This window comes from Chrysochloris asiatica, unplaced genomic scaffold, assembly GCF_000296735.1.
Source record: "Chrysochloris asiatica unplaced genomic scaffold, ChrAsi1.0 scaffold00003, whole genome shotgun sequence".
Classification (NCBI taxonomy): domain Eukaryota; kingdom Metazoa; phylum Chordata; class Mammalia; order Afrosoricida; family Chrysochloridae; genus Chrysochloris; species Chrysochloris asiatica.
Genome location: NW_006408521.1, coordinates 49,176,139 through 49,196,117, shown reverse-complemented (window position 1 = coordinate 49,196,117; position 19,979 = coordinate 49,176,139). Strand labels below are relative to the sequence as shown.

The 19,979-nt window shown below is 46.4% G+C and overlaps 1 protein-coding gene across 1 annotated transcript in view; it reads right to left on the bottom strand.

Moving 5' to 3' along the window:
• Positions 1–19,575, bottom strand: part of GRK5 (G protein-coupled receptor kinase 5) — a 262,097-nt gene extending 242,522 nt beyond the window's left edge. The window contains exon 1 of the mRNA XM_006831403.1: positions 19,309–19,575. Coding sequence (XP_006831466.1) covers positions 19,309–19,360 — 52 coding nt within the window. The 5' untranslated portion in view covers positions 19,361–19,575. The remainder of the gene's footprint in view (positions 1–19,308) is intronic.
• Between the last annotated feature and the right edge of the window lie 404 nt (positions 19,576–19,979).

Genomic DNA, 19,979 nt, shown 5'->3' with positions numbered 1-19,979 from the left:
ACTGTCGAGTCGGTTCCGACCCATAGTGACCCTGTATAGAGTTTTCGAGGAACAGCTAATGAGCTTGAACCGCCGACATTGCAGTTCAAACGGCTTTGCTGTCTGGCACATTAACTCGCAGTGCCACACAGGGACTCCCCTGGCACCTGGTAGGGCTCCAGTAATGGTGATTGTCTTATTATCAGCCACCGGCTTCAAGATGCTCTGTCTCAGAAGGCTTCCCTTGTGTCCTTCCCATCTCGGCTGCCTTTGTTCACATCACTTACTTGTCTGCCTCCCAACTAGACTGCAGCTTCCCAGAGGGGAGACACAGTCTCTCTCATCTGCCTCCCAGCAATGCCTCACTCCCGTTTTATTCATCCAGGAGATGCCATGTACACCCTGGTGAAACAGACTCCAATTTTGCACACCCCAAAGATTTCCCTGCTCGTTAACTGGTCATTAGTTCACTACACAGAGCTGACAGGAATCCAGTCTCTGCTGGTATGCCTCTGGCTACAGGATTCCAGACAGTCACTGGGTCTCTTCATTAACTCCCCAGCTTGTCAAACAAGCACCAGAATGCTCACCTCCCACCAGCATTCAAGTATTAGCAAATGACAGAGAAGGACAAAATAAGTTCCTCCTGGCTGGTTCTTCAGGAAGAAGCCGGCCTAACCTGGCGGTGCCCCAGGAGACATTGAGAGGCTTGACCCTACACAGGTCCTAGGAAGAGCCCTGTTCTTTAGCTCATTCTTCCTCTGCCCACTTCCCACCTGCAAAACTCACCTCTTTGGTCCCTGCTTTACACATCTAATCTGACAATAAAGGAATTTTAATCAGTATTGACAAACTTTGAGGATACAGGATTTCCTTCCTAAAAATCAAATTCACACTTGAAAGATCATTCAAAAACTGTCACAGTGGCACATTGACCTAAGAGAGAAAGTTCACAATTCAATCAGATAGTCAATCAACAAACAGGTCCAAAGAGAAATTTCAAGTGGGAAATTTCTGGTTTAACCTGGTAAACAGCTAAGTAAGGTGCTTCCAGAGCCAAGTGTGTTCATTTCTTTAGGGATTTTCTTTCCTGACAGTCTCATCAAGTGTCCTTACATTAACAAAGCACCGACTGTCGTTCCCAGTCTCCAAATGGAAATAACTTTGTTCGCACTCTGAGTGTGATGGGAACAAACCCTACAAATGTCAGGTTTTCCTATATGCCTTCCCCCAGCCATGCTCATCTCTCCATGCCAGCACTTCTTGATGTTTGCTGTTAATTGGCAGTTCGGTTCTGACTCATAGCAACCCTGTATAGATAGGGTTTCTGAGGAGCGGCTGGGGGGTTTGAATCACCGACAAATGAACATGAGGTTCAAGCCAACATCGCGGTCCAGTGCTTATCCTGCAGCACCACACCACAACTCCATGGCAGCAGAGTTGTCGTTAAATGCAGTTGAGTTGGTTCCGACCCATAGCGACCCTGTGTAGGGTTTCTGAAGAGCAACTGGTAGGTTTGAACTGCCGAACTTGTGGCTCAAACTGACCTTACGGTCCAGCGCATTATCCTGCAGCACCCTTAATGGTCACATGAGGCCATCATTTGAATATGCGGACGTTGATTTGCTTACTCCTGTTAATCAGCACTGAAGCGGCTTCCAATTCCAGGGCACACAGCCTTCTATTGAACTGCCTCCTGCGTGCTACTTATACACTTGTTCTTCCTTAAGATAAAATCTTAGAAATGGAACGTCAAGGTCAGCAGTTAGCAAACAAGTTCCAGGGTAGGACTTCTGATGATGAGAAAGACTTGTCAACTTACACTCCACTCAGCAATGGGAGGGAATAGATGAAAGAACCTATTTGCTTACACTTTGTAAGTAGTAGGTCATTATCAGTCTTTTGCATTTGTGCCAACCTAACAGGGAGTCCTGGTGTGGCGCTCTGGGTTAATGCACTAGACCAAAAGGTCAGCTTGAACCAGGAAGTCAGAGGTTCAAATTCACCAGCCACTCCTTAGAAACCCTACCTCCCCACCTACCACCCCCAGCCTCTGGCTACAGCAAGACTTCCTCCAGGCTCTGACTGACATCTAAATTAGCAGTCCCAGGGTGGGCCACTCACTGACACAAGGCAAGCCAATTAGTAATTCCCCAGGATTTTTCCAATCAGAATTGAAGAGGAAAACGTCAGTTTCTCCTCACTGGTGGAAGTTATGAGGTATAAAGTCATGAGCGCCTGCCACAATATAGAAAAACAGTGAGAGATTACGAAGACAGTAGATCAAGAGAAGCAGAGGAGACACTGAAGACTGCTGGGAGTGTCTGAGCTCCAGGTTCAAGGCCAGCCTGGTCTCTGTACTTCTCACCTTCCTTTGAAATACAAGACACCCCAGTGTCCTCCCATCTGAGTTCATTTGTCTGTCCTAGTTGCGATTGAATTTCTGCCACTCGCAACCAAAACATCTGCCTGAGGTTGTTTACTGGCTATTTCTTCTCTAGCACATTACCTCTTCATGTGTTTTTCTCATTTCTCTATTGGATGTTCCCTCTTTCTCAGGCTGATTTTTATAAGAATATTGTATATATTAGGGCTATTTTCCCAGCCTATCACTTGACTTTTCACTTTTGTTATGACTCAGATGATGAAGTGACCAAGAAGCTAAGTTCCACTCTAGGAAAGTTAGTAGGAAACACCACCTAGAAATCCCCTCACCATTCCACCTTTTGCCATGTGCAGTGAAGCTATGGAAAAATTCAGCAGAAGTAAACAGTCCACTCAGTGCTGCTCACATGAAATCTGTGAGCCAAGATAAGGCAGACGTCTAGACGGGACTTTGCAGGAGAATGAGGGGGTCAGGATTTGCCAGGATCCCACAGAAGTGTGTGGCAGTGCCCCTTCCTGGAACGAACCTCTTCCCCTGGTGGGTGACCCCCAACCACAAGCCTTGAAAAACAGGTAAAACTTACCAATCCCCGACTCTTTGCAGGATGTCTGTGAGTCCAGATGGCAGTGTCTCCAACACTCCTATCTCGATGGAAAATTCTTACATTTTCTCAACAATATTTACTTCTTGTTTTCTTTGGCCAGACAGAGCACTGTGTATTTTTAAACTTTCCAGGAACACTGCTTATTAAGATAATGTAGTACAGGACAATCAAACTGTGTTTATTTTTGACTTTTGATTTAATTTTCCTCTGTATAATCCACTAACGAAAATACTAGAACCATGGATTTGCCTGTCTTAGACTGCAGGCACGGATGAAATGAGCAGGAGCAAGCCTTATTCCGATTGTTTCCATGGCCCATACAACCCCTCCTCGTGCTCACTCTTTCCTCTTGGTAACTGTCATTTCCATATGGAATGCCTGCTCATCAAACTAACATCAGATTTTATCATGAAGCACCCAAGGGTGAATTACTCCCAGGGGAAAAGGCACCAGCAAATTCTCAAGATCAGAAGAGTGAAAAAATCAAGCTGTACATCTAAACGGCTGAGGAAAGCTATGCCTAGAGAGGTCAACACAGCAATGTACAGCACATGCCATGCGTAGGTGGGACGATTCTTCCTTCTCTTTCCACCTTTTCACAGGAGCCACCGATTGAGCCTGCAGTCTAGCTGAGTGTGTTGGCCCCAGCTTTGGCAGGCTGCTGACCACCTATGTCCTTGAGCTTTCCTGGATGCTGTCAGCATCACCATTACCACGTCGCTAACTCGGCTGGATGTGGCTGTTACAGGGAAAGCACAGGCGTGGGGATATGGGAGCCAGGAGGCTGGTTCTGTTCTATGATGGACAAATGCTGTCACCAATATCAGGAGGGCCTGTACACCCAGAGGGGGAACATTTCTTGTTAAATATCGTACTGTGTTTTCTATGAAAATATACACGGCAAAACCTACTCCCATTCAGCAATTTCTACACAACGTGTTCAGTGACATCGGTTACATTGTGTCAACACTCTCATGATTTTCATTCCAGCTGTTTCACCGCCAGTAACTTAGTCTCAGTGTTCCCCCCACACACACACCTAACTCCTCATCTATGCTTTATCTAACTGTTGTCCACTTGGTCTCATGTAGATATATATGTATATATAAATATATATCTTTTTGGAGTCCTGGTGTGGCTCTGTAGGTTAAAGTGCCAGACTGCAAAACTGTTTGAACTGCAAGGTCAGTGGTTCCAACTCATCAGCTGCTCCTCGGAAACCCTATACAGGGTTGCTATGGGTTGGAACCGACTGGATGGCACTTCACAACAACAACTTGTATCTTTTTAATACCTAAAAAGAACAGAACTAGACCTAATGGGTGAACACTGCCCCCAGGCATTCTTGGGCTCACAGTTAGCATAGGTGAGACTGCCGGAGAGAGAAACAAAGAGCCCTAGTCCCAGACCTCAGAGAGTTTGTGGGTGAGGCAAGTCTTTCTGAATCACTGCTGTTCCAAATGGAACCGTCTGCACCTCAGGAGATGGAGGGAGGTCCCCATCACCAGGAAGATTCAAGCAGAAGCCAGAAACTCCACGTTGAGAAGCTGCAGAGGAGGGTGAAGGGTTCCCAACTCATCTCAAAAGAGACTCAGTCGATTCACCAGAAGACACTGGAGAGAAGCGATTCCACACTCAGGCTGGCCAGCAGAGTCTCCTGGGGAGTTAAAAATGCACATTCCCAGGCTCTGCCTCTGATTACATACATCACGGGCAAGGCCTGGGATTCAGAATTATTACAGCTGCCTAGCCAGCTTGGAGGAAAAGCCAGGCCTGGGGACCCGGCGCACTTGGAGACGGTTCCTGCCTGGCACTGCCACCCACGTGGGCTTCCTTGGGACCTCAGATTCCTCCTCCCGGGGAGGGAGGAGATGCCCTGAGTGTGGTGGCAAGGATACTGGCCACACAACCATGTTCAGACTAATCATCCAATTAAGGGGCGGCTCCCTGGGTTTAGTCACTCGGCCACTTCCAGGCAGAAGGGCAGGGAGCCGCTGGAGGAGTGTAGGCTAACACATCTCTGCAAGTCTCTCTCTCCTCTAATACTCACACAATCTTCAAGACCCTTGGCTTTAGACAGTAACCTCATGCCAGGCGGATCATGGGAGGGAGGTGGAAAGGCCTGTGACTTGTTTTTATTTGTGCTTTTGATTCTCAAGGTGTGCACCAAACATGGGAATCTTTACTTACTGTCACCTGAAAAAATCCCATGGAAGCCTTCAATCAAATAGTCACTGATGCAGAAAGGCCCAGAACTCCTGAGGAGAGGACTAGGTGAGACAGGATCAAAAGATACCAGTGGGAACACCAGCAGCACATGTCCCCTTCCTTGGGAACCTCAGTGACACCTGTCCTGAGATAGCCTGTCATTGTTGTTAATTGCCATTGAGTCAGTTCCGACTCATAGCGACCCTGTGTAGGGTTTCCGAGGAGCGGCTGGTGAGTTTGAACCACCAACTTTGCGGTCCAGTGTTTATCCTACAGTACTCCACCAGGACTTCTAGAAATCGGCCCTCTCTCTGATGTGAACGACCCCCTAGAATTGTACAGATGCAATGGATTAAGACCAGAATGTGGGAGAAGTAGGGGCTTGCTGTGTGGACTTGGAAAATCGTTTTACCTCTTTACGCTTGGATGGCTGTAGCTAACAGGTCTACGTGGCAGAGTGGCAGTGAGAGAAATACGGGGACATCTTTACAAAGCTGCGGGCTCTTTGCTTAAGCCTGTATTCCTGCATCCCCTGCCTGGTTTGCACATGCAATAATACCCAAGGGCAGTGAAATCCAAGCTTTGAATAAAGAAAAGACTCAGTGGGAAGAGGTGTTCAGTCCCAAAGGTCACCTGCCATACACGTCCACAGATTTATCACGTTCCTCTCTCAGAAAGAAAGCGCACCTTGCATATCGCTGCCGATACTGCTGCTGTGTGCCATCAAGTCAGTTCTGACTCATAGAGACCCTGTAAAGGGTTTCCCTGACTGTAAATCTGTACGGGAGCAGAGAGCCTTTCTTACTCCTGTGGGTAGCTGGTGGATTCGAACCAACATGTAAGTCACTACCAAGACTCCTGCATTTCATGAAGTCCTGGTGTGGTGCTCTGGGTTAATGCACTGGACTGCAAGGTCGGTGGTTGAAGCTCACCAGCTGCTCCTTGGAAACCCTATACAGGGCCACTATGGGTCAGAACCAACTCGACAGCACTTAACAACAAGATCAACAACATAATGTTGTACATACACTGAATAGGGTATTCCTGCATTATTGATATTTTAAAAACAGAAAACCCTAAATTGCCTACTATAGGGGCTTTGGTTAAGTAAATTAAAGAGCAAGTCCAAGATAATCAAAGGCACAAACAGAACCCCTCAGAACGGGGTAACCCTGAAGGATTCCAAGGAAACGACACTCAGTCATCTTTTGCCCATTTCCCAAGTCTTTCACAACTTTTTCTAACCCTCATCCATTTCATGGGAAACTATAAACACAGATATGGAAAGGTCTCTACAACAAACTGTTGACTGAAAACAGCTGCGGAAGACGTCTTTTTCTGGGTGCAGTTCATCTATATGTTCTCGGTGCATGGATACACGGAGGCCTGGGCACACCCCCACCTCGGTGCGGACAGTGACAGTCTTACAAGGCAGCCTGGGTAGCAGAGGCAGACAGGACAGAGACTATGGCCTTTTTTTTCTTAATGCTTTCCAATCCTGTTCAAATTTTCTTTTGTGAGCATATATCCTGCTTATGTACCTATTTCAAAACCTTAAAAACAAGAAGGAATGACTCCTATCTAATTGTATACCGCATCTACGCACATAATTCACTTTCAAATGTCTCCTCTATGTGAGTATTGGCGTTCCAAGCAGCTGGTAAGATTGCAGCAGCCAGAAGAAGGTAGATGTGGAGGCTGGGCTTACAGCTGGGTCCAGCTCTGGAATTAGCTGGGGCTCTTGGGCAAGTCATTAAGTCATTTACCTCTCTCAGCCTCCAAACCTTCATCTGTGAGAATGAAACATACCTCACGGACCTGTAAGGATCGTGTAAAATGATGGACACAAAATGGTCTTAGAATTTTTAATCATTCTTTTAGAGAGAAGATGGGAAACTCCATAGCTCATCTTAGCCTAGCATGTCAATGCAGCTCTGACTCAGAGTAGAACTGTGCTCCATACGGTTTTCAGTGACTGATCTTTTGGGGGTGGGGGGTGGGGGGGAGGGGGCACCTTTCTTCCAAGGCAGCTCTGGGTGGGCTTGAAACTCCAACCTTTCAGTTAGCAGCCTAGCGGGTTAACTGTTTGCAGCCACCCAGGGGCTTTAGCATGGTGCCAAATACACAGTAAATACTAAATAAGTATTAAGATGGAGGCAAGGACCAACCCAAGGCTACTTCCATAGATCTTTGCTGCCACTGAAAGCAGATATTTAGAGTGCTCAGACACCCCCTGGGTGGCAGAAATGACAAATGGACACAGGTTCACTTCTCAGAGCCAGCCCAGGAAGAACAGTGCCTCTAAATTGACCTCTCGAGTGCTCTACCCACTTACAGTCATTCCTGAAATGTTTTTAAGTACCAGTACCCCAAGACTAGAAAGAATACAGGCACCATGTTATAAAACAATTAGCCACCCCGTTGTTCTTGAAATGTAAACTAACAAGTGTGCTTTGAATGGTCTCAGAAGACTAGCCTCCACCTTGTAACCAACTGAACCTTCCTTCGTTTATATTTTGCAATATAGTTTAAAGAATTAAGTGTTAATAATAATAACAATTCCCCTAATTGGATACTACTGATGGGAAGACATCTGGGGTAAATATCTAGGCCCGGCTCATTCCATTCCAAGCGCTGGTTAGTGGTTTGGAGAATGGGCATGCGGTAAAATAACCAGTGGTTACTAATTATTATATAGCATAGTGTTTGGCATCATCCATAAAGCCCCATCCCATTGGCATCGTCCCCCTTCAGAGAGGATTACAGAATTGACTGTTTAGACATTTTTCCTTCAAGTGAACATACGTTTTCTTTGTCTTAATTGGATCCAGTCTCCCGGCTCATGAGCAGAAAAGCAATTTTTCTTTAACGATTATATCCTTCAAACACAGGTCATCAGCCATTCCTGCGTCTGGAAGGATCACTGCTTGGCTCCATCTTTTCTTTCCATTTGCTCAGCCTCTTTCGAGTAGTGATGTGAAAAGCATGTGAAGGCTGTGTCCTAAACTACCTTCAATTTGGCCAAAAAAGGTCTGTGTGTTATCGCATGAACCATCTCCTTCAGCTCAAACGCATCCGCAGAACTGGGGAAAACTGTTTGCCCCAAACGTTTGGTCTAATACAAATATTTATTTCTTCCAAAACAACTGAAACAAACCACTTCCAAATTGGGGGCTGGGGGGAGGTTGCTAGCCAGACATTTTTCACAGTTAAGACAAACATTTGGAAAACATTTTCCAATTTGCCCTATACCCTTAGTCAATCTTTCTTAACCATGCTGAATCATTTCCTAATTTACCATCTATTGGGATCTTGAGGCCAGCTCCTGAGGACGTTCCTTTCTTCGCTCTCCCCTCTCCTTCACATAATGTGCACGTGGCATTTGTCATTCATTCTGGGACATTTGTTGAACACCTACTATGTTTAAGGTACATATACTCATCTGGCTCACACTCTCCCTCTTCTGTGACTGTGGGGGCAGTGGTGGCTCAGTGGTAAAATTATCACCTTTCATGTGGGAGACCCTGGTTCAATTCTCAGCCAAGGAAGCTACTACACAGCAACCACCCACTGTCAGTGGCTATGGCTATGATGCTGGACTTCCAGATTAAGGTGGATTAGGAAGAAATGCTGGCGATCTACTTCTGAAATCAGCCCGTGAAAACTCTATGGAGCGCAAGGGTCGGATCTGCAACCCATCGTGGGGCTGGAGCCGAACCAGCAGCAGTGCTAGTCCCTTTGGGCATGGTTTTGCCATGAGTCAGGGGCAGACTTGATGGCAGCTAATGACAACAATCTGTGACCACAGTGTGACATCAAAACTCAACAACAGTCAGCTTGAGAGACATTGAATGTTGACACATTTGCCATTTCGAGCCACTAGCCTGGTTCCCTCCCCCAATTCTTTGTAGAGCTTGGAGTTTCTTCTCATGGGATGTTGTCTAAACATCCCCACGAGCTCTTCCTGAGCGCACGAACACATAGCAGTCAGACGGAGAGCTGGAGAGCCTGTTTCTGCACGAGTCATTAGGAAGCTTTTTCCTGGGCCGTTTTCTGACCCTTCCCCACCTTGTTTCCATTTCAGAAGTGGTGCTAAGCCTGTGCCAAGATGGAATTCCATTTTCAAATGAGGTTTCACAAGACCTTTTATCAGATCTGCAAGCCAATTACACTGGCTGGGTCCTCAGGTCCTGTAGTTGGGTAATTTTACCCCTCCCTTCCTCAGGTGGTTCAGGCAGAACTACACCTTCTCTGCAGGAGCAGATCAAAGGTTGACTCCCTGGCCCCTCATTACCGGCTGTGACATCATCTCAAACCTGAAAGCAACCTCCAAGGAAGCCCCTGGCTCCTTACAGACTTCCCCCTACCTCAAAAGGATCCTTGAGCAGAAAGGTTTTAAATTGATGAGGCAACACACACACACAAACACACACACACAGGTTGATATGGTTCCTACAGGCAAACACCCATACAGTTACCACTGAAAAAAAGGAAAAGGGTTAAGTTAAAGCTGATAAAGGCCACATCACACTCTGGTAGATTCCTCCCCACCCTACCCCCACTCCTAATCCCCAACTATTAAGTGAAAACCCCTGCCAAGACCTGATCGTACACATCAGATGCCACTACCAGAGCTAGGTACTCAAGGGCAAGGGTCTCCCAATGAGTGGCAAGCACCTGAGGCGAGGGGCTAGGGGGTGCACCTGAATGTGACCTGGTCTGCCCACAACCCACCTCTTGGTTCCACTGAGGAGAGGAAGCAGTGCTGCTGACTGTGGTGTGACCACAACGACCTTCCTGTCACTGTCCTCAGCCCCAGCCCAACCCATCACCCATCAGAGCTCACAGCCAACCTTAGAAGCAGAGTCCCTGAGCGGTGTAAACAGTTAGGTGTTCAGAAAAGTTAATGGTTCTAATGCACCCAAAGGCACCTCGGGAGAAAGGTCTGGTGATCTGTTTCCTCGAGAACACCGCACAGTTCTACTCTGCAACACGAGGGGTCTCCAGGAGTTGGCATTGCCTCCATGGAAGTGCTTTGCCTGGTGGTGTCATTTTTACTTTGGGGGCTATCTTTGGCTACTCACCATCCAGCATTTCTCCAAGCCCTGCCAAGAGGATGGAGAGTGAAGAGGCTGACCTGCTCTTTTGATGTGTTGAGATGTGGAGGCTGCTGGAAGAAGTAGCAATAGAAGTAACAGGACTCCAGAAAGGGCCACAGCTGTGTGTGTATGTGTGTCTGTGTGTCTGTCTGTCTATCTGTCATCCTCTCCTCAATGAAGGATTCATTTAAATTAAATCATTCATTGAATCCTACTTTTTGAATGGGAGGGTGCATCTATCAATCAATCACAACCTAGGATGAATTACTTTACCAAACTCTTCTTAAATTGACAGGGAGCTGAAATCAGGACTTGGGGGAGGGGGGAATTATATTCCCATTTCACTCTTTTCTGCAAAAGGAGTTAACCTCTTTTCCTGGCACAACTGCAACCTCATGGGTATTTATATTTGGAAACCATTTAGACCTGAGAAATGGGTTTGTTGTTTCTTTGGTGTTTTTCCTTTGTGCAGGGTTTTTTGGTTTTAGTTTTGCCTCGTTATGACAGGGAGGAGGCAAGGTTTATTTTGAACTATTAAGGCACTTTGGAGGGCAGAGGAAATCTGCTTCCAATTAGCTCCAGAAGAGTCCAAGCTCAAGTGACCTTGGACAAGTGACACTCTTTCTTTCATCTCAATTTTCCCATCTGTTAAGGCAGGACAGTGGTAGGTGGGCTGAAAGCCTGGGCGCCCCTGTGGGGCTCTGCCACGTGAAGGCTCAGGAATGTTCTTATCTGTTTATCTCATTTATTCACTTTTGCTTTCTGCACATGCTCCGGAAGTTGTCCTCTGGGGCTCATTTCACAATTACCTTTTGAAAAAAGTCTTGATATTTCACCAATTACAAGTCCCTAGAGATACAGCAGGCCTATCAAAGGTGGACTCATTTATTACCACGTCTTTACTCATTGTTCCAACAAGGAGACAGTTCAAACCCACCAGCTGTTCCTTAGAAAACCTTCACAGGGTCACTATGAGTCGGAACCGACTCCATGGCAGAATAATAGCAGCTACACCAGTTGACTCTGGCACAACTTCAAATAGGAAGTTCTATGCTTCACCAACCAAAGAGCAAGCAAGTCACTGTTTTCTTTTAAATGCTTAAGACTTTTTAAGTTCCTTCTAACTAGGTTATGGTTAAAATGTGTCCAGTGTCACAGGAAAGATGTCTTTTAAAGGGACATTGCCTTTTAGGGAGCACAAGAACAGTGTGCCTTTGACATCTGTGAGCACACCTTCTTCGTGACCTATTTTACTTTGTACTGCTCAGATGGGAATCCTCTTCTCACCTCATTTTTGGAAGGATGTTTCTGTCTTCCTCTTGTGCAGTTAATTGTACTTATACAACTTAGTATCTTCTTTTAATATAATGTTTGTTTTCAAATATTCGCACATCAGGAGTTTCAAGAAGGGGCATGGGGCACTATCTGTGTTTGGAATAAGCACTTAATACGAATCAGAAAAGCCAGTTGCTCAATTTGGGCAAATTTCTTAACAAGATATTATTCTTTCCAGATGAGTAAACCTCCACTTCTACCCCAACAGACCCCCTCTTCTGTTCCCCAAGTCCCTCTCCCTCCATCTCTTCCTCATCCCCATTCTCCTCTCCCCCAACTTCCCTCCCTCCTCACCAGATCACTCTAATCTCTTCCTCCCCTCTCTCATTGGTGGTGGTGGTGGTTATGTGCGTGGAGTCGGTTCCGACTCATAGTAACCCTGTACAGGGTTTCCGAGGCTGTAAATCTTTAAAGGAGCAGAAAGCCTCATCTTTCTCCCACAGAATAGCTGGTAGTTTCAAACTGCTGACCCTGAGGTTCACAGCCCCATTCGTAACCACTACACTACCAGAGCTCCTTCCCTCTCTCATTACCTTCCCCTAAGTTTTAACGTCAGAACGTATTTCTGATGGTGGAAATGGTCTACAACTGTGCAGTCCAGTATGGTAGCCATTAGCCACTTATACTGGTGTGGCGCTGCAGGATAAGCACTGGACTGTTAACTGCAAAGCTGGCGGTTCAAACCCAGTTGTTCCTTGGAAACCCTAAACAGGAAATCAACTTGATGGCACTTAACAAGAACAGCCACTTGTGCTACTGAGCACTAGAAACGTGGCTAATGTGCTGGAGGCACTAGATTGTTACTCTTTATTAATTTAAATGTGACTAGCAAAAGCAGCTAGTGGCTACCAAGGTGGACATAGCAGCTTCAGTTGTTGTTGTTAAGTGTCATCGAGTCGATTCCAATTCATAGAGACCCCATATAGAGTTTTCAAGTTTGAGCCTCCAACCTTGCAGTTTAAACCAACTTTGAGGTTGAATGCTTATCCTGTGGCACCACACCAGGAAGAGATGCTTTTAATCCTTCAGAATATTCTCAGGAGCAGGCTAAGGGGACAGGCCACACCAACCCCAACAAAAAGTCCAGAACAGAGGCTGCCTCTACCATCATCTCCTCAGAAACACCGTCCATCCACCTGGCCTAGGCCTCCGCCCTAAATGTACTATTAAAGGTCCTCCAGAACACCAGTTCTCCTCTGGGATCCTGTCATTCCTCAACAAAAGCATCGTGCTAAGGGTTGCTCTAATAGCATAGTGGTTACAAATTGGGCTGCTCATCTCAAGGTCAGCAGTTCGAAACTACCACTGGTTCCGCAGAAGAAAGATGAGGCTTTCTGCTTCCGTAAAGATTTACAGCCTCGGAAACCCTGTGCAGGTCACTATGAGTCGGAACCGACTCCACGGCACATAACAACCACCACCACCATTGTTGCTAAGTGCTATCCAGTTGGTTCCAACTCAGCGAGTCTATATAAGGTTTCTGAGGCTGTAAATATGGGAGCAGAAAGCTTCGTCTTTCTTCTGAGGAGCGACAGGTGAGTTTGAACTGCTGACCTTGTGGTTAGCAGCCCAGAGCATAACACACTACGTCATCAGTGGTCTTGTACTGGGTTGCTGTGGGTCGGAACCCACTCAACGGCATTTAACAGCAGCAACAACAGTATAATTATATACTTAACTATATAGTTATTTTAGTGCTTTCATTAAAAACACAATGGCTTAGAAAATGAACAGCTGTCTTCTAGAGTGGGGCCTATCTCTCAACTACTATCTTTGATTATCCTTAAAGCAGACATTGGACCTGCAGGTCCCACTGTCCAAATTCTAGGCATGACAGAGTCAACACCATGTACCCAGCTAAAAATGGCACTCATGTACAGTTAGCTTCAGCTCTTTGGGGACAAAGTTTGGCTCTCCACGTATCTAGTTTACCATCCTAAAAGTCTAAAAAGGTGACAGCCATGCCCAATTCTATCTCCCCACCCACCTCTCACTGACACCCAAAAATGGCACCTGAGTACAGGGTCCTTCGACAGCCAAATATTGAATGAATAAATGAATGAATGAATCTTACCCTTGTTAGAGTTTCAGAAGACAATTCAAGAACTGAATTCTCAAAATGAGAAATGGGGGTGGGGGCAAAGTCATTGGGAGATAACCATTTCCTCTTTGAAACGTGACTTGATTTATAAAAACTGATGGACTTTCTCCAGTGTTGAGAAGGTATTCAATGGAACAGCATTACCTTTGCCCCCCACCGCCAAAAAACAGATAAAATTGTAAGCTTGATTTGCTCATTAAAATGTTTTAGCTACAAAGGATATTTTTAAATAAAAATTTTCACTGAAACATAACAGGATGTGCTTTAAAGTAGCTATCATCCAAGGCCATTTTGATCCATTTTAATCACATATTAGAACCCCTTGTCTTCACTATTCTATTTTGATAAGAGGGGTGAGGGCTGGGTATAGTAGGCTTGAAGAAATTCCTGATTTTTATCTCTCTGTCACCTGTTTATAGTCACTTTCTGTTTTCAATTTTCATTTCTGAATTGCATGATCTACTGCAGTGATACCTTCTGGAAATGCTAAAACTTCTTCCTTCAGAGATTTTTGGATATCATAATGCTTACCTTGAGCCACAAACACATCAGCAACAAATGTTAAATTTTAAATGTTGTCCACGAGCCTAGATACTTTCACAAGAACATCAAAAGTCCCCAGGCATGAGCTGAATTTATTATTGTTGCTAAGTGCCATCAAGTCAGTTCTGACTCGTGGTGATCTTGTAATAGGGGTTTTGAGGAACAACTGGTGGATTTGAACTGCCCAAGTTGCAGTTAGCAGGCCAGTGCTTAATAGCCCTTGGAAAAGGTGAATTTTAGGAGTCTTGATGGTACTGTAGGATAAGCACTGGACTCCTAACTTCACCTTTGTTGTTGCTGTTGTTAAGTGCCCTTGAGTCAGTTCCGACTCATAGTGACCCTGTATAGGGTTTCCCAGAAGCAGCTGGTGAGCTTGAACCGCCAATGACCTTGAGGTTCAAACCAACCTTGCATTCTAGCGCATTAACCCACAGTGCCACAGAGCTATTTAGCTCATGCTTGGGAATTTCCAATGTTCTTGTGAAACTACCCGAGTTTAAACCCACCAACCACTCCATGGGAGAAAGATGAGGCTGCCTGCCGCCATAAAGATTTACAGTCTTGGAAACCCTATATAGGGTCACTGAGTCGGAATCAACTCAATGGCAGTGAGTGTGGGTTAGGGTGAGTTTGTTTTTTAGTGATGCAACAGTTAAGCATTGTTGTTAGTGCCCTCGAATCAGTTCTGACTCATAGTGCCCTGTATAGGGTTTTGGAGAACAGCTGATGACTTTGTACTGCAGACCTGGAGGTTCGAAACGACCTTTCAATCGAGTGCTTATGCTCAGCTGCTAACGGAAAGATCTGTGGTCTGAACCCACCAGCCACTGCCGGTGAGAAAAGATGGGGCAATCTGCTCCCATCAAGACTTCTACCCGTGGGAACCCTGTGGGTAGCTCTTCCCTACCAGATTTCTATGAGTTGGAAATGATTGCAGTAATTAAAGGTGAATTGGATCCTATATTGAACCCATTCCTGAAATTCTTTTTCATTATATACTTAACCATAACTTGGCATGGCATCAGGCTAAACTTCTTTCATTTTTTTTCCTTACCACTTTTTAAGAGACTAATCTAAAGCTCTTAAGAGTGAACAAGTTGATGTTTCTCAGGAGACTAAGACAAATAAACAGCCACAAAGTACATTTCAGCAGTTTAAAAAATTTGAACCTAGATCGCTTATCTTTTCTTATTTCAAAACAACTGTAACAAAAGTTATAAGGCTGGTAGTGCAGTGGTTAAGTGCTTGGCTAAAAACTAAAGGTCAGTGGTCTGAACCCACCAGCCACTCCGTGGGAAAAAGATGTAGCAGTCTGCTTCCACAAAGATGGTTGTGGGTTCCAACTCATAGAGACCTGGATAGGACTTCCGAGGAGCGGCTGGTGAGTTTAAACCACCAACCTTGTGGTTCACACCGACCTTGTGGTCCAGTGCTTGTCCTACAGCACCACACGGACACTCCCCCATATAAGATGACAGCGTCAAAACCCTTTGGAGCAGTTCTCCTCTGTCCTATAAAGTGACTGAGGATTAGAATTGAGTGGGCAGCAATGGGTTTGGGATATTTGGTTGGTCACAAAGGTGCAAAGTGCTTGCTATGTTTTCTAATTCTCAACCCTCCCCGGATCACTTTTTCACTACATTAATTTTTCCACTTTACACATGTTTTATTATGGTTAAGAATTGAAATCTACAATGAATTCAGGAGCCCTCTGCCTTTAAGAATGTATCATAACCACAAAAGATTGGCCCCCAAACTACCCACTGACAACTACAGTTCCCTTCACATCATTCTCAATTCGTGTCTGTCTTTCTTCAAGGTCTGTTTCTCAATTGTTTGGGACAAATGTGACTTATACTTGAAAGCCACATTTTAAATTGTTTACTATGTACTCTGTTAAGTGAACAAAATTAAATTTCACGTTTGCCCTGATTCTATTTCTCATCTGTAACCATTTACAAGAATCTTTAAGATGTGTCCTTAAACATTTTTAACATTTCAGATAATTTAGGATATTATCTTCTTTACATGAAGTAGTTCATTCACTGAGTACAATGTTCATTCCTGAATATTTGAAGGACAGGACTCTTTGGAGAAATTGTTCCTGTAAGAGTGATTTCAAGTATATTAGTACTGAGAAGGGAAAAATAAATTACTTTTATTTCTAAAATCTTCCACACTAATTAGAATATGTTGTTGTTGTTGTTGTTAAGTGCCGTCGAGTCGGTTCCGACCCATAGCGACCCTGTACAGGGTTTCCGAGGGTGTAAATCTTTACGGGAGTAGAAAGCCTCATCTTTCTCCCGCGGAGCGGCTGGTAGTTTCGAACCGCTGACCTTAAGGTTCGCAGCCCGATTCGTAACCACTACGCTACCAGAGCTCCAATTAGAATATAGGTGCTCGAATCTTAAAGAAAAGCCCACACAAAAGAAAGCTGTTACCACTGTGGATTCTATCTGGACATAATGAAGAAAATGAGGGGGAGCCCCAAGTTGAAATGATGTTTCTGGTAAACGGTTACTCTGTGTTGTGTCAACCCTCTCATTCAAAGGCGTCGTCAAGGGCGATTTTCTCACTCCTGAAGACCATCAAACACTCTGAGAGAAACTGAAAAGACTTTAAAAGGGAAAGGAGAAGTAAAAGGCCAGTTCTCTGAGCACTTTACATCTCTGTAATTCAACCCAATGGAAGTTCCACAACTCTCGAGGGCTAGGGCTCTGAGAAAACCAATTTGTTAGCCTACCCAAGAGAAATTCCATGCGGGAAATTCACTTTGGGAACACTCTCGGGTAGAGACTCTAAGGAAAGAGGGGTACCATGGTACCACTCACTTTGGCCATTCAAAGCAATACATTTTACAAGAAGCAATCAAATGCTGAGAAGGAAGAGGGCAAAAGAAAAATGATGCAAACCCCCACCCCCTGACCAAGGAATGTCTAGACCCAGGCTGGGGAGAATTTCCTGGGCAGCAGGAAGGGCCTGGGGAGGAAGAGAAGAAGCGAGAAGGCCGCTAGCTCTCTCATCCTAGTGATTTCCCAAGAAATCATTTCCGAATGGAGGGAGGGTGAAAACTGTCCCAACCCTCCTCCACCCCCCCACCCCACCCCCAGTCCTTGAGCGGTCCTACCACATCCTACCACTAGGTGGCCGACAGCAGAAGACACTAGCGAGGGGCTGTGGTCTCTTCAGGACCCCTCCAGAACCCCTCCATACCAGCGCCTGGGTAGTTTGCTAAAAGAGTCAGAATAAACTGGGGGGAAGGGGGAGGGGAGGGGGGAATACTCAGGCCTTTGAGCCTGAAGTCACCAAGGAACAATCTCTCCTAAAAATCTGTTTACGCCAAAGGTAAGCTAGGTTAGTCCCTAACAAGGGTTACTAACTGCAAGGTTGGCAGCTTGAACCTTCCCTAACCTGGAGATCTGCTTCCCAAAGGTCACAGCCTTGAAACCCTATGGATTGTGGTTCTACTCTGCACACATGAGGTCACCAAGAGACAGAATTGATTCAATGGCAACTAACAAGTAGCTTAATAAAGGGTAGCAGTTCAAACCCACCCAGAGGCACCACGGAAGAAAGGCCTGATGATCAGCTTCCATGAAGATTACAGCCAAGAAAGTTCTGTACCACATGGGGTCCACATGAGTCAGAAAGGATTCAATGGCAAGGAACAACAACCACCTTCCTTCCTTCGGGGCTTTCAAAGCAAACCTTCCGGGCAGCTGCTTTAGAGTAACAAGTGACGACAAAAATACGATGTGAATGCCGGTTTGAGGGTGGTGCATCCCCAACCCACACAGCCAGAGGGTAATGGAACGAGCAGGGTAAGCATAAATCATTTTATTCCCGGCCAGAAGTTCTTCCTTCATTCATCAAAGTGGGTGAATGAAAACATTTTTGAAAGGTGAAGCAGGTTTGTGAGCAGCTCCTGGAGCTTCTTTCTAAAGTTAAGACCTTACTTAAGCTGCCTTAGTCTACCTGGGGTGTCAGCTAAAACCAGCGCTCATGAAAGGGAAAACCCACTTCCCCTTTTATAAAGAGGCTGCACATCAGAACTCAAATCTTGGCAAAGAGATGTTACATAAATTCCAGGTGTTCCTAAATAGGTGTTTACATGCACACAACATAATCATTTCAGGAGGCATGTAAGTTTATGAGCTACTTTAAGAAAAGAAGAAAAAAAAATGCCTCAAGGAAGAGTCAAAATATGTGTTTCTGTGTTTGACTTTAGATCTTACCCACTCTATTTAGACAATATTTCCTACCCAGTTATATGCAGGAAATCTAATGATTATGCACCCAAAATGCATCTACCCACCGGCACGCTTACCATCATTTTTAACTGTACCAGAAATCAAACAGTTCTGTGATCTCTCCCCCACTATCACCAAAAAAAAAAAAACAAAAAAAAAAAAACCACCCACCCCTGAAATCCTGACTCATTTTCTTGGTAATTTGTACAACTATCCTTTCGTTATTCTATGAACAGGCTAATTCCTCAACATCTTACTTTACCTTTAAAAGGCTTCCTTCCACACGATGGGATTTCCCTAAGAAACATTCCCATCCGCTGGTTTCCAGCAGTAACCTCTATCAACTCAGCCTGCGCAAGCAGAGACTTGGCTTCGGCTAATTCCACACCCCAACAACACACACTCACTCACACCAATTCACACTCACAGAACCATCCGGGATCGGCTCGAAAGGCTTTTATTTTTTTTTGAATGTTTGTTCATCTCTCCCTGAATTAATGTTTTTCCAACAGACCTTTCAGCAACTGCCGAGATGGCACGCTCTGTAGGGTTAGAGCTGGAAACGAGGGGAGATTTGAGCATCCGAAGCCCAGCACCCTCGACATTGCTTTCTTCTCCTCTCTGCTTGAGTCTGAATTCTCCGATCCAGAGGGCAAGGAGCCCCGAAGCATTTGCAGGGCAGACCCCCGAGATGTCCTGCTCGCGACTCACTGCGGGCACTCTGCACACGCACTGCCCACACGCCACCGACACCCGCGCCCCGGCCCGCGGCCACTGCGCCAGGCGCGCCGCCCCGTGCTTACCTTCCCTGGCTTTCAGCAAGACCGTGTTGGCCACGATGTTTTCCAGCTCCATTGACAGTCGGCGGTCAGCGAGGAGCCGGCTGGCGGAGCTGTCAGCGCCTGGGGTGCTGCCGCGGTGCTGCCGCCGCTGTGCCGGAGCCCAAGCCGGAGCCGGAGCCGGAGCCCGAGCCCGCCGCCTACCGCATTATTCCTGCTCGGCTCCCTCGGAGTTCCCCCTCTGCACAGAGGAGCCGCCGCCGCCGCCGCGTCTTCCTCCCTCCGTGTCCCCCCTCCCCCCTCCCGTGGCAGTCTCCCCCCCACCCCCCACCCTCCGCGTTTCTCTGTCACTCCATTCTCCTCCCTCCGGCTCCCTCGGATGCTTTAATGCCTCGGATGCTTCTGCCTCCCCTCAGTCCCTCCCGGGGGTGTGGTACTAGCAGACTCCGGCCACCGCACTGCGCAGGCGCTAAGCTAGGGCTCGGCTTGGGCCGCGGCGCTCACCGCGCGAAGCCTGCTGGGACTTGTAGTCCTGCTGGCCGCACCGCGCTGGGACCGGACTCGCGCGCGCGCGCGCGCGGCTGGAATCCGCGGCGGGAGCAAGGCCGAGCCGGGACCCGGGGCTGGGGAGGGCGCGGCTGGCCAATGAGAAGCAGCCTAGCCCAAGCGGGCGCGGGCCTTTCTGCTTCCCCACC